The sequence below is a fragment of the Tupaia chinensis genome, unplaced genomic scaffold (assembly GCF_000334495.1).
Source record: "Tupaia chinensis unplaced genomic scaffold, TupChi_1.0 Scaffold000350_1, whole genome shotgun sequence".
Lineage (NCBI taxonomy): Eukaryota > Metazoa > Chordata > Mammalia > Scandentia > Tupaiidae > Tupaia > Tupaia belangeri.
In genome coordinates, this window is record NW_006159844.1 from 3,108,331 (window position 1) to 3,123,444 (window position 15,114).

Genomic DNA, 15,114 nt, shown 5'->3' on the forward strand with positions numbered 1-15,114 from the left:
TTTTTCCAGCACCATTTGCTGAAGAGGTTTTCCTTTTCCCACTGGATTGACTGGTACCCCTTGTCAAAAATCAGTTGACTGAATGATTGGGAATTTATTCCTGTGGACTCAATTCTGTTCCATTGGTTCACATGTCTGTTCCTGTGCCAGTACCATATTATGGAAATCTTAATTATTAATTTTTCAGGTCTAACAATCTTTTTATGGGTAAGTATACTATATTTATAATTCTTCTTCTTTTTATTTATTTTTTGAGAGGTTTTTGCTATAGGGCGCAAGCGCTCGTCAGAAAGACAGAGACACAGAAAGTGAGAAATCACCCCCTAGGGGGGATGGCCATACTGCAATATCTTCTCCTCCATTCTCCTCTAGGGATCTTGGGCATGCATGAACATGCGCCCGGTGTGAGTTTAAGCCACCAGGTCCAGGACTTGAACCACGGACGACTACATGGGAGTCCAGCGACATAGCCATTACACTAACTGCTGGTCCTGGTCCCCATAATTCTTAAATGTACAATTTTTAAGTTCAGAGAATTCTGAAAAACCAAAAAATATTTTTATAACTGTGCTGTAGGGTCAGCAAGCCATAGGGTGTTTAAGGTGCTGGACTCTCACATGGCTGACTTAGTTTGAGTCCTGGACCTGTCAGCTTGTAAATCATGCTGTGTGTGTGTATGTGTGTGTGTGTGCACCCACAATCCTCGAGAGAATGGAGGAGAAGGAATTGCATCATGGCCATCTGCTCTGTTTCTCTCCAGTGAAAGCATGAGACTTATGGTAAACATAACATTTAAAAAAATAACAATTGTGCTGTAAACTTACATAGCAGCAAAACGTGATCTGACTTAGGATGATAATTCATATATCCCATTGCAGAAATACTCACATGTTCAATTTCAGAATACTTCTCTGGGACAGCCAAAGAGAATATTCACCACACACATTTTTTCTATAAGAATTGAAATATTCTGAAATGTGTCTATTCCTGAGGGTTGTTCTTTTTTGAGTGGTTTTTGCTATAGGGTGCATGCGTTTGCCAGAAAGACAGAAAGCGAGAAATCATCCCCCAATGGGATGGCCATACTGCCAATTCCTTCTCCTCTATTCTACTCTCAGGATCTTGGGCACGCATGCACATGTGCCCGATGTAAGTTGAAGCCACCAGGTCCGGGACTTGAACCATAGTCAATTACATGGGAATCCAGTGACATAGCCATTATACCAACTGCTGATCCCTCCTGACGGTTTTAAATGAGTTATATGGATCTGATTAGGTTCTATATAATTTCTTTAGTGTGTGGACAATATTGGTTGTACATATTCTATAGCTAACTCAATATTTTAAAATTATGGTTTGAAGGGGCTGAATCTTCATTTTTAGACCCCTTTTCTATGGCACACTCTAATGGGTAATCCAGATTCCGAGAAACACAGACCAAAGAGAAAGGAACACACAGCTTTTGCACAAGTATAAACCTTCTCTGACTCACCCACATCTACGGTGCTCTTCTTAAGTCCCCATGGGGCCACATCCCTTACTGTGCTTGCTGTCTCCTGTCAGCATCCCTTGCTAGACTATAAGTTTGCTGATGGCAGGTGTGCTGCCTAGAATTTTATTTAACAGCCATTTCCAGTGTTAATCTCAGAGCCTGATGCATACTTGATTAAAATGATAACCTAATTGGAAAGCAGAAGAAATAACATTTAAGGAATTTTTCAAGTACCTTCAAGTAATTCCAGGTGCTCAGGAAAGAGCAGGCACCACTCTCATACCATTCGTACTGCTTCACATTTAAAGTTCTTTTTATTCTTTTTTTACCAAAATATTTTAACAGCTGTCCATTCACTGACATTTCTACTATGGCAATAATCGTGTTCATTTTATTCCAAATCTGTTAGTAATTTTTCATATTAATGACTGATTATACTTCTCTTGTTCTTTTAAAATAAGCCTCAGTATTTAAATATTTACATTTTCTTATTTAAATTTTTACTAAACTTCCATTGTTTCTCAGTTTTTCAATGGAAGCTATACTTTCCATTAACAGCATCTATAACAGATTTGAAGTACCAGTAAAATTGCTACACCTTCACATACATTCAACATAGCACATTGTCTTCACCACAGCTAAGCACTCCTCCTCGTTATTTTATTTTCATTATTTTTACTAGTAGGTCTGGTTTAATTTTTGATTCAGACTCTCTCAGATTTATCTTGATTTGAAGGAGGTAAAAGTTGAATTATTTTATTGTTTGTTATGCTACCCAGCAGCACTTTGGCTCAAAGTTCAAATTTGCAAGTAGGAAGCTGGCTGGAACTGACAGCACAACAGTTAGATCTTGCTAATTGCCTAGTTCATAATCTACTAAGTTTCTGAATTTACATGATTCTTTAATTTGGCACAAGTTCCGGTTTCTTCAGAAGTTTCAACTCTGCCATGACCTTCAGTTTCTTTAGTCTGGATCTTGTATATGTTCAGAGGATTGTGATGCTGTCCCAGAGTCAGACTGTGATTGTGCATTTGCCCACAACTGTCACATACTCATGAGGCAGCTTGATTAACTGCATGTCACGCAGACCACTAATTTTCAGTTACCCAAGGCCCAGTAGAAGTAATGTTTTAAAAACTTCGTGGGAGTCAGCTTTTGACCTAGCTCCCAGTGATTGCTGGCTTCGGCCTGATAGTCACACCATTGTGTAAGCCCCTCCCTGTAGGTGTGGACTAGACCTAGTGTCTTGCTTCTAAATGGACTGAATTGGGTAAAAGTGAGGAAATGTCATTTCTGTGATTAGGTTACCAGAGACTGTGACTCTAGTGCCATTTTGCTTGTTCATTCAGGTGAAGTTGGCTGCTGTATTTGTGAGATGCCATTGAAGAGCCCTATAAAGCAAAGACCCAAAGGGGGCCTGGAGTGTGTGAGGAACTACAGCCTCTGAGGAGCTGAAACCTAACAACAACCAGGTGAGCCTCTAGGAAGTAGATCCTTCTCAGGCAGGCATCAAGAGCAATGCAGAACTACGGGACTCAGCTAAGGCGAACTGCAATTCCTAATCCAAAGAAACTGACATAATTAATATTGGTTGAGGCCACTAAGTTTTGCATACTTTGTTATACAGCAGTAGATAAGTAAACTATAGTAATATAAACCTCAGAAGCAAAACTTTTTTTTTTTATAGAAAATAAAATAAACATAACAGATGTGCCAGCAGGTGGCATGGTGTTTAAAGTGCTGGACTCCCACATGGCTGACTCTGAGGTTGGAGCCTGTGGGCTGAAAATCATGCAGGGTGTGTGTGTGTGTGTGTGTGTGTGTGTGTGTGTGTAGCGTTGGCACACATGCAGGACCAAAATTCAGAGAGGAGAATGGAGGAGAAGGGATTGATGTGTGGCCATCCCCCTGGTATGTGATTTCTTACTTTCCCTCTCTGTCTGTCTCTGGTGAGTGCACACATCCCAAGGCAAAAAAATCTAAAAAACAAACAAAAAAAACCAAAACAAAACATAAAACAACCCCAACAAACAAAACCCCACAAAAGCACGGTTTCGCTCCAAGTTTCCTTTTCTCTGCTGCAAAGATCTTTCCATTTCTCTGATATGCCAAGCTCTATGGTCTCATATATAATAGCTCCTAGGAACTTTTCCTCTTCACATTAACATACTTTCTAATTATATACATATTTTTAACACTCATGTCTCCTGAAAGATTGTTTACTTCATGAGGTCAAGGAAAAATCTGAGTTTGTGTATAGTGCTTAACACAGTGCCTAATGTGAATATATGCTTAAAAATATTTGGCGAATAAAGACATGACTAAAATTGACCAATATCCTACTATCATAATTATAATTAGGAAAAATATTAATACCATTGCTTATGTTGACTGTGGAACAATTTCCTGTTTGATCCATCAGGATTTTTTCTTTCTTTCTTAATTTAGAAAAAAATACATTGGTTTTTAACATCTGAAAAAAAATCCTAGTGTTTATATTGGGTATAGATTTGCTTCCTCAACCAACCCTTCTGTAATGATTGTGTTTACAGTAACTAATTAGAACACGTAGATAAACCAATTATAAATATAATCAACCACTTTCTGGCAGTTAAAAGTGATATTTCTGACAATGATGTAAACTATTGAGAAGACAGTATTTAAGCTAAGTTTTACCATAAAGTTATGGTCTCATTTAAGAATTAGGCAGACAGATGGGTTAGTTATTTAAGACTTGGTCAACATTCTAATGAGTAATGAGACTTGTTCATTAAGCAGGAATTATTTTGAAATGAACAGGGTGACATGACAGCCAAAGTAATCTTAGATGTATCCATAGACTTTTGTTTAATTACCAGAAGGCACGTACATGTGCGAGAGAGAGAGAGAGAGGGGGAGAGAGGGAGAACTCTCCCAATGGCATGTGGTCACTCTACAGTCCCTGTTCCTTCATTTCTCTATCCTATCAGGATTTTGAACACACACACACACACACACCCCTAGCATGTTTTTCAAGTCACTGGTGTCTGGACTCAAACTGAGATTGCCCATGTGGAATCTGCTTTTATACACAGGTCTTAACTGCTCTGCTATAGGGATGAAATAAATGCATCAATCTTCTCTTTTTTAAAGAATTTCTTAATTTTTTAAAGTTTTTTTTTTTTTTTTGCCTTAGGGCACATGTGCTTACTGGAAAGAGAGAGAGACAGATAGAGGACAGTGAGAGGGAAAGTGAGAAATCACCCCCCAGGAGGATGGCCACATTGCAATTCTTTCTCCTCCATTCTCCCAGAATCTTGGGCATGCACACACATGTGCCTGGTATAATTTTCAAGTTACCAGGTCCAGGATTTGAACCACGGTCAGCCATGTGGGAGTCCAGCGACATAACCACCATGCCATCTGCTGGCCCTATTTTTAAAATTTGATATAGGGTATGTGTACTCAACAGAGAAAGGGAGGGAGGGAGGGAGGGAGAGAGAGAGAGAGAGAGAGAGTGAGAGAGAGAGAAAGCAAGCCACCAGTTTTAGGACTTGAACGGTGGTCACCATGTGGGAATCCAGTACCTTAAACACCATGCCACCAACTGGCCCCCAGATGCATCAATTATCAATCTTATTCCTTTATTTCCTTTAAAAAATTATTTATTTCTTTATCTATTGTGATTTTTTTTTTTTTTTTTGGTTTTTGCCATAGGGTGCATGCACTTGCCAGAGAGCAGAGAGATAGAGAGAGATACAGAGAGGAATAGTTAAAAATTACACCCCTTGGTGGGATGGCCACACCATAATCCTATCTCCTCTATATTCCTTGTGGAATTTTGGGCATGCATGCACAGGTGCCTGGCATGATTTTCAGGCTATTAGGTCTGGAACTGGAACTGCAGTCAGCCATGTGGGAATTATTTCTAAACATAATTACTTAAACAGTGTAGAGTTGTATTAAAATTGTTACTTAAATTATTTTTAAAAGTTTTTAATGCATTTTTGTATAATATATATAAAATATATGAAACTGTATGAAATTCAATTACTAAGGATAAAAATTTCATTAAGACGTCCTAGTTTTACTCTCTAAATAAGAATATGATTCATATTTATTAATTTACCACTAACATGTAACTCTTCAGAATAACTACTTAAAATGTATTCATAGGGTATAAACATTTTTATTGTTTTACGATTCACTCAATTCATTATTCAAAAAATTATGAACACTACTACAACCAATTTATACTACACAATAAGTGATGTATTCTATGAAAGTCAAATGTTTTCAGAGTCAATATAATCACAACGTATCTTTTTTTGGACTCATGTATTCACTTACAGTTTGCTTATAACTGCTTCATAGAGATGGGAGTTTGTACATTACAATAAGGTTTTATTGATTTATCAGTCACTGAATATTCTGTCTACTCAGTAAACTGGAAAAGCTAGCTCTGAGGCTAGTGTCATATAAAAGTGAGATGTAGAATACTTCAGAGCAAAATTCGGAATGTTGGCATAGGAAAGATAAATGGTGTAAACTGGACTAGCAAAGGCTAACATTTAGTAAGTCCACAAAAATAAACAAATTAGGTTTCAAAATTGTGTGTTCTGTCCATGATGAGAAAAATAGTTACTTAGTATTTTAAGGCATATAGTCAATTATTATATAGTAATCTATTACATTTCCTTTTTTGAAAAAATTTCATTTGAAGATTTATAAAGCCTTTAGGGACTAAGCAGTTAGTGTAATGGCTATGTTGCTGGACTCCCATGTAGTCGACTGTGGTTCAAGTCCTGGACCTGGTGGCTTAAACTCACCCCGGGTGCATGTACGTGTGTGCGCAAGATTCCAAGAGGAGAATGGAGAAGGGATTGTGGCCTGGCCATCCCCTCTGGGGGGTGATTTCTCGCTTTCTATCTCTCTGTCTCTCTCTTGTCTTTCTGGAGAGTGCATGTGCCCAATAAGAAAAAAACCTCACCAAAAAAAAAGAAAAAAAAAAGATATATAAAGTCTTTAATAGTTATTGACTATGATGTAACACATACTTTTTTACAGTCAATAATACCTTTCTTTCAACAACTTATATCCTAATTTAATAAACTCAGATAATTTGACATTCATATTTATTTGCGATTTTTTCTTAATAAATAATGTAAATATTTTAAGTGTTTTTGATTATTCTTAAATATTTTCAAACATAAAATGTGTTAACATTGATAAAAGAGTAAAGAGGTTGGGCAAAACAACACAATAAAATTATCTAAAGCATTATATTTAAAATTCTTGATTTAAAAATTCACAGATCATGTAGCCAAAGGTATTGTCTGGTCCAAGTTCTATTTTTGAGGCCAAAGAATGAAATTATTATTAAACTTTCTTTTTGCCATTTATTCATTTATTGTGTGTGCTTGCCAGAGAGAGACAGACAGACAGACAGGGAGGGGGAGAAAGCACCCTCCCTGGGGAATGGATGCTTTGCAATTCCTTTTCCCTCTACATCCTTTTGGGATTTGGGGCATGCATGCATACATGCCCATCATGTTCCTCAAGCATCTGGGTCAAAAAAGTCAAACAGCAGAGTTGGCCATGTGGGATCTGGCTGCCTAAATCATCAAGTCATGGAACCAGCTCCCAAGCCCCCTTTATTTTGCCTTTTCAAATGAAATAATTTGACAGCTTCTGCAAGCAGAGTGGAGTTTAAGCCAAGACCAGCAGGGCATGCTTCTGACTCAACCTCTGAGTGATTGATCATTTAAATGAATATAGCTAGACAACATGCTGTTTCTGAGCATAATTTTTTTCTTCCTCAGTTGTAGATTGTTTAATTTCCATCTCTAATGGATCACTGAATACTTAGAGGAAACAGAAAACACATTGAAATATATTAATGAGGGGCATAAAATAAATGTGTAAATTTGGCTGTTGTCTTCATCACATCCATAAATCATATTTATTTGATCAAAGTACTCATATTGCTTATTATGTAGCTATTACTTAAAAAACAGTTAAAGAAAGAAAATATTGAAATAAAGGCCAGACACCCACAATGCATTATCTGCAGAAATATTCTAGCAAATGAAAGCCGAAAAGTCTCTATTATTTAATTTCAAAAGTAAAGTGTTAAGAATTACAAATATCATCTCATAAGCAGTTATTTAATGCCATAACATGTTACTAAATTTTAATCTACTTTCTTATTTATATTCAGTCTCTAAACCAAATTTAATATACTATTATAAAATTTGACAAATGATGCCTTTTCCTACATAGTTGAAATTAAATACCATGTGATGTTACATATAATGAATATTAAATATTATGTTTAAATAAAATGTATAAAGAAATCAACACAAATTAACTTTTTCATCTTATACCAAATGCAAGAGGATGTTTAAAATATTACCTAAAGAATATATATTGTTAAAGAGATTCAACAGCCAAGAAAGGTTGAGGTGAGCTGCTGCAACATTGCTAAGGTTTTTGATCATTTTAAACCTGGAAAAGTTTCAATTAATGATGGAGGAAGTGAGTCACTGAGTTTTATCCTGCCAAGTGAAATGCAGCAAGCTAGAATAATGGTTAGTTTTATTAAGGTATCTTATTAAGATGGCTTATTAAGCTACTCACTATTGTTTTCATAGGGCTTTAGGCTGATACTAAACTTTAAAATGTAGGATTCTTTCCTTCCTAACTTTCATAAAAGTCATATATAATTAGCACTGAATGAAATTTTCTAATGTCAACATTTCAAATTTTGATTAACAAGGAATACAAATCAACCTTATTCAAGTTTAATTCAAAAGACTGGCAACATCCTCTGGGAGACTAGTAGAGATAATATATCAATGCAACCTCAAATTTTAGACTAAGCCATGGGCCTACAATATAAAAGTAATATTCAACTTACTAAGCTGCTATCATCTTAGTCATTTTCTCTACTTCATTTAGCCTTGATTTATAAAAACCATATATTCTCAAATTGAAATCAACATTTGGAAACAGAATGCAACCAGAGGCCTACTGTTGATAGGTCATACACAGAGTATAAAAGATGACTGAAATAAAGACAAAGCAACCGTTCACAAGAGTGGTGTAGGTATTGATAATGAAACAAATTTTGATAATGAAACAAATTTAGACTGTGGTAGGTTTTTTGGATACCATGTAATTTAAAAACCTGGCAAATCCCATAAGGTGAGAAGAACCACAGTTGTCCACATCCATAATACCACTGTCAATGTCTGAACATGAAACATTATTTACAAGGAATCATAGAATTTAGGATGACTTTGAAAATTATCATTTCTCTCTCTTTTTATTTTCTCTAGCAGTGTTTTTTCAACTCTTACAGTATCCTTCAGAACTAGAACTAGAGATGAATGATGTACTCATATCAGGTTAAAGGAGTGTAAAAAATCCTCAGTAAACAAGATTACTAATGTTTTAATGAAATATTTTTAAAAATAAAAAATTAACACAAAAACTCTATGATAAACATGATATGAAATTTTTAAATAAGGAAAGGCTCATTACTTAGTCTAATATTGATAAAGTCTCTAAGGAAAGAATTGTTTATATTGGAGTGAGTTTCTTTTTTAATGGAGAGATTTTTGCTATGTGGCACATGTACTTGCCAGGGAGACAGAGAGAAACAGAGACAGAAAGCAAGAAATCACTCCCCCTCAGGGGGATGGCCAATCTGTAATTTATTCTCTTCCATTTTCCTCTTGGGATTTTGGGCATGCGTACACACATGCCTGGTATGTTTCAAGCCACTGCATCTGGGCCTTGAAATGCAGTTGACCATGTGGGAGTCGAGAGCCTTAACTACTATGCCACTTGCTGGTCCCTATGGTGAGTTCCATTAAAAAAGAATTTTGGTAAGAAAATGAGTAGTTTAAGATTATCTGCTACCATTTACATAGGCACAAAATATTTGAGTCAGAAAAATTTTCAAAGTGAATTTAATTTTTTTTTTCTTTTATGACAGTGAGAGACAGAAAGACAGACAGACAAGAACCCTCAAAGGGTCTCACACGTCAACCCTCCTTCCCCTAGTTTTTCCAGCCAGCCAGGATCATGGGTGCACACACCTGATGTTTACAGTTCACCAGAAACAGAATCTGTGACCTTCGTGTAGACTCAGCAGCGCTTGAGCTTGAGGAGCATGCTACTACAGTACCACTGAACTGGCCCCCTACATAAACCTTGATAATAAATCCCTAAATATAGCTCAAAGCCCACTCTGCTTTTTAAGGTCTGAACTTCTGTGTATGCTAAGCAAGTTTTCTCAAACTATTTAGATAGACTGATTTTAGTGCCAAAATAGCTTCATGGAAGAAAACTTTCCAACCTAGAGAGACATGTAAATATTCAGTCCAAGACATACAAATGAGAGTGAGAAAGCAAGTCACCAGGTCTGGGACTCAAACCATGGTCAGCCATGTGAGAGTCCAGTGCTTTAACCGCTAAGTCACCTGGTGGCCTCTGCATTCACTCTTTTTTATTCACTTTTTTTCTTTTTTGAGAGGTTTTTACCATAGGGCGTGTGCACTCGCCAGATAGATAGAGAGAGACAGAGAGATAGAAAGTGAGAAATCACCCCCAGGAGGGATGGCCACGCCGCAATCCCTTCTCCTCCATTCTCCTTTTGGGATCTTGGGCACGCACGCACGCACACGTGCCCGGCGTGAGTTTTAAGCCACCGGGTCCAGGATGCGAACCGCGGTCGCGGTCGACTACATGGGAGTCCAGTGACATAGCCATTACGCTAACTGCTAATCCCATGCATTCACTCTTAAGGCTTGCTTTTCATCTTTTTTTTTTTCTATGATTTTTATTTCTGAATATGTAAAACATTTACATGGTTCAAAAACGGAAATTATACAAAAAGGCATAATTGAAAAAGTTACACTGCTGCACTTTCCCTGCTCTCTTACTCAGCTACATCTAAAGGTAATCATTTTAATTAGTTTATGGTTTATTCTTCCTGTTCCTTTTATTCTCATTTCTCACATAAAAGGTAGTTGATTATAAGTTCTTGATTTGTTTTTCAGGTAGATATATGCCCAGGAAATCACTTGGTACCACTTTTCCTTCTCTCTTCTTTTCTAGGTTTTTGTCATAGGGCATGTGCACTCCCTGGAGAGAGACAGGGAGAGACAGAGAGAGAGATAGTGAGAACCACACTCCACCCCCCAAGGGAGGATGGCCACACCACAGTCCTTTTTCCTCCAACCTTCTCTCAGAATTTTGGGCACACACAAATACATACACCTGGCATGATTTTCAAGCCACTGGGCCCAGGGCTCAAAATATTGGCCACGGGGAAGTCCAGTATCTTAGCCACCGTGCCACCTGCTGGCCCTAATACCATTTTTCTTTTCTTTTTAAAGAATTACTTTATTTAACTTTATTTATTTTTACATTTACTTTAATTTGATCAGAGAGGGACAGAGCGAGGAAGAGAGAGCGAGAGAGAGAGAGAGAGAGAGAAGGAGGGATAGTGAAAAAGCAAGCCACCAGGTCCAGGACTTGAACAGTGGTTGGCCATGTGGGGGTCCAGTGCCCTTAATCACCATGCTACCTGCTGGCCCCCTTGATACCACGTTTCTTTAAAGTTAACTTATTTATTTCTTCTGAGAGAGACAGATAAATTGAAGTGCAGGCACCCCTCACCCCCAACAGAGAGTCCTTACACCAAGACACATCCCCAGTCTCAGCTCCCGGATCATAGGCACACATATGTACCCAGCATGTGTAGGTAGGCCCCAGGAAGTGAACACAAGACTCCCTTTGAGTCTGGCTGCACTGCCACTGTACCACTGCCTGGATGACATTAAACTGACATTCTTCTATGCAAAAGGGCTTTTTCCTTCCCATTATTTTCTTTCCTTCCTTTCTTTCTAGATATCTATAAGCCGGCATAGTTTATATAAGCTGGTATAGTTTATATACCAGATTACAAGTATGCTTTTTTTTAATAGTTTTATTTTATTCTACTGTGTGAATGTGCCATAGTTTATTTAAGCACTTTCTTATTTGGGTTGTTTCAATTTGCTATTAAAAATAATACTGGCTCTTTCTGTGCAGATAGCAGGCCCACAAACAAGGTGAATGTCCCTAAAACCCACTGGACATCCTGTAAGAAGTGTGGCAAGCACCAGCCTCATAAAATGACAGAGTGCAAAAAGGGCAAAGATTCTCTGTCTGCTCAGGGACAGCGGCATTATGACAGGAAGCAGAGTGGCTATCGTGGACAGACTAAGCCTATTTTCCAAAAAAAGGTAAAAACTACAAAGAAGATTGTGCTGAAGCTTGAATGTGTTGAGCCCAACTGCAGATCTAAGAGAATGCTGGCTATCAAGAGATGGAAGCATTTTGAACTGGGAGGAGATAAAAAGAGAAAGGGTCAAGTGATCCAGTTCTAAGCCTCATCTTTTTTATTATGAAGACGACAAAATCTTGAGGTGAATGTTCACCTCATCTGATTACAGTTGGTCTTTTTGTGAGGGGATAGTAATCAATAAAATTCCCCTTTTGGGGAAATTTGATTCGTGGTAAAAAAAATAATAATACTGTAATTTTTATGCTGTTTCCTATTCATGGAAGTATATATTCAAGACAGATTCCTTAAGGTAATTTTCTTCAGTCAAAGAATAAATGCATATGTAATTTAGTTAGATATTGCTACATTCTCCATCACAGAGGTATTACCATTTTGCATTTCCACCAGCATTATATAAAAATGGATGAGTCAGCCAGGTGGCATGGTGACTAATGTGGCTAGATCCCACATGACTGAGTGTGTGGTTTGAGTTCTGGACTAGATGACTTGAAAAACACTCCAGGTGCATGAGAAGAGAATGGAGAAGAGACTGCGGCATGCCCATCCTTTCTGGAAGGTCCTTTTGCATTTTCTCTCGCTCTCTCTTTACCCCTTTCAGCAAGTGCATTCTCTCTCTCTCTACACACACACACACACACACACACACACACAAATATATATGTGTATATGTATATATACCCAAAATGCACAGAACTCTTAATTTTTTCCAGTGTCGGTGTAAAGAATTCTTTTTCAGAAATTACATGATACATTGTCTCTATGTTAAAATATTTTTCTCTTCATTTCTTTTTGTTTGTTTGTTTGTTTGTTTGTTTAACTTTATTTATTTTAATTTGACCAGAGGGACAGAGAGAGAGAGAGAGAGAGAGAGAGAGAGAGAGGGAGAGAGAGAGGGAGAGAGAGAGAGAAACTGAGAAAGTAAGGCACCAGGTCTGGGACTCAAACCACCACCCGCCATCATGTGGGAGCCCCGCGCTCTTAATCACCATGCCACCTGCCGGCCCTCCTCCTATTTTCTTGGGACCTGTCAGACTCTCAGCCCTCAAGTGGAAAGGTGTGTGGTGAGGGAGAGACTGTGCAAGAGAGAGCATGAGAGAGAGTGAGTGTGGGGGTTAGGAAAGGCACACAAGGAGAACTCAAAAAATCCTCTTCCAAGCAAGGCACACCAGGCCATGAGGACGAGCCCCAGCGCTGGGGTGCTTGGCTGTGGCTCACAGATTAAGAGAATGTGGTTTTCCCAGAGGAGCATGACCCCCAAGGCCCTTTTTCCTAAGGGAAGTCCTTTCTGTTGCCGACAGGCAGACCCCTGCAGACAGTTTTATTCTCTATAGAATCAGTCAGTGCCCATCACACTCCCATCTTCACCCGCAGCAAAGTAAACAGCCGTCCCTTCAGAGGGGTGGGGGCAGTGCTGCGTGGTCCACTCGGGACCCGGAACATGCCGAAGGCCTTCAGCCCTGAGTTCCCATCAGTCGTCGTCATCATCCTCTGATTCTTCTGCTGACTGTTGACACACTCTCTGGCACGTCGTCTCCCACCTGTTGGAACCTTCCCGACTGTGCATCCCACATGTACTTCATGGTCACTCTGAATTCGGCCATTTCGTACCCAAGAAGCTTCAGGATCCGGGCCTGCTCCGACGTCAGCACGTCGCCCGCCTTGCACACCTCGTAGTCAGAGAGCAGAGTTACCACACACCTCCTGAGGGCGGTGGGCAGGCCCAGCTGCCTCAGCTGTGGCTCCAGGGAGTGGGGGAGCTGCTCCAGAGGCCCTGGATCCAGGCTCACAGTGAAAGCTGCTTTGTTCCCAGGTCGGCCGTAGTCCATTTCTGTGTGGTTGGTGAACCAGTCATTCATCTCCTCCTTAGTGCGGCTGGTGAAAAGGAGACCAACTTCACCCCGCAACTTCTTGCTGACCTGGTGCAGATTGTCTTTGTATTCATCACCTGGGCTTCGACCCAAGGCCACCATCGTCACCTTGTTTTTCCCAAAGAACATCTGGTTGTGCTTCTAGACGTTCCGGATGTCCTTCAGCTTGCTGTTCCTCATGTTGGCCACAGAGAAGATGAAGAGGTACTTGTATGTGTCCACACATTTCCAAAGCTCTTCTACAAGGTTCTGTTTTAGTTCCAAGCCTTTCTTGGCAGTTTTGGTTAAGGAAACTTTTTCGTCGCGCTTGGATTTGGGCATCGCACTGAAACCTCCTGTGGCAGAAGGTGGTGCAGCTTGTCAGCTTCTCTTACATTTCTATTTCCAAGGAAGTGATTATAAATTTTAAATTGAAAATGTATGTTACAAGTAGAGGACATTCAATAGCTTATATCGAGCACATCATAGTTTTCAAAGTCCTTTTATGCATAAGCATTTTATTTGATCCTTATAGCCATCTTTTGAAATAGATACAGCATGTTTATCAGTTCCATGTTCCAGATGAGAAAATCAAGAAGACACAATTTAATTACTTGTACATACTTGAGTTAATGAAAGTGAAAGGCCCTTACTTCACTTGTATTTCAACTAAATGCCAAGTTGCCCATTCCTTTTCTTTTTTAAAGAATTATTTTAATTTTATTTATTCATTCCCTTTTCAAAATTTGACCAGAGAGAGATGCAGAAAGAGAGAGAGAGAGAGAGAAAGAGAGAGAAAGTGAGAAAGCAAGTCTCTAGGTCCAGGACTCAAACTGTGGTCTGCCATGTGGGAGTGTCCACCTCCTTAACTATCATGCCGCCTGCTGGCCTCGTAAATTGCCCACTCTTAACTTTAAATACTAGTGGGATTTTTTTTTTCCAGATTTATTTATTTATTTATTTATTTATTTCCATTTGTTATTATTATTTTTAATTTTTTTTTGGGGGGGGAGAGGTTTTTGCTATAGGGTGCATGCAATCGCCAGACAGACAGAGAGAGACAGAGAGAGAGAAAGCCAGAAATCACCCCCCAGGGGGGATGGTCACGCCACAATCCCTTCTCCTTCATTCTCCTCTTGGGATCTTGGGCACGCACGCACACGCGCCCAGTGTGAGTTTAAGCCACAGGGTCCGGGACTTGAACCATACTCGACTACATGGGAGTCTAGCGACATAGCCATTATGCTAATTGCTGGTCCCCAAGATTAATTTTTAATTTGACCAGAGAGAGAGAGAGAGAGAGGAAGAAAGCAAACTGCCACGTCTGGGACTCGAACCACAGTCAGCCATGAGGGAATCCAGCACCTTTAGCCACCATGCTAACTGCTGGCCACTAAATCCTAGTGTTTTAATATGTTATATGTTGATGTAATCT

The 15,114-nt window shown here is 39.0% G+C and overlaps 1 protein-coding gene and 1 pseudogene across 1 annotated transcript; one reads left to right on the plus strand and one right to left on the minus strand.

Moving 5' to 3' along the window:
• The first annotated feature begins 4,298 nt into the window (after window positions 1-4,298).
• LOC106735274 (60S ribosomal protein L36a) lies at window positions 4,299-11,914 on the plus strand. The gene is made up of 2 exons (XM_014589313.1): window positions 4,299-4,310; window positions 11,471-11,914. The coding sequence occupies exons 1-2, from the start codon at window positions 4,299-4,301 to the stop codon at window positions 11,912-11,914; spliced, it is 456 nt and encodes a 151-aa protein (XP_014444799.1).
• An 895-nt stretch (window positions 11,915-12,809) lies between these two features.
• LOC102490050 (mRNA turnover protein 4 homolog pseudogene) lies at window positions 12,810-14,201 on the minus strand (annotated as a pseudogene).
• Window positions 14,202-15,114: the final 913 nt, after the last annotated feature.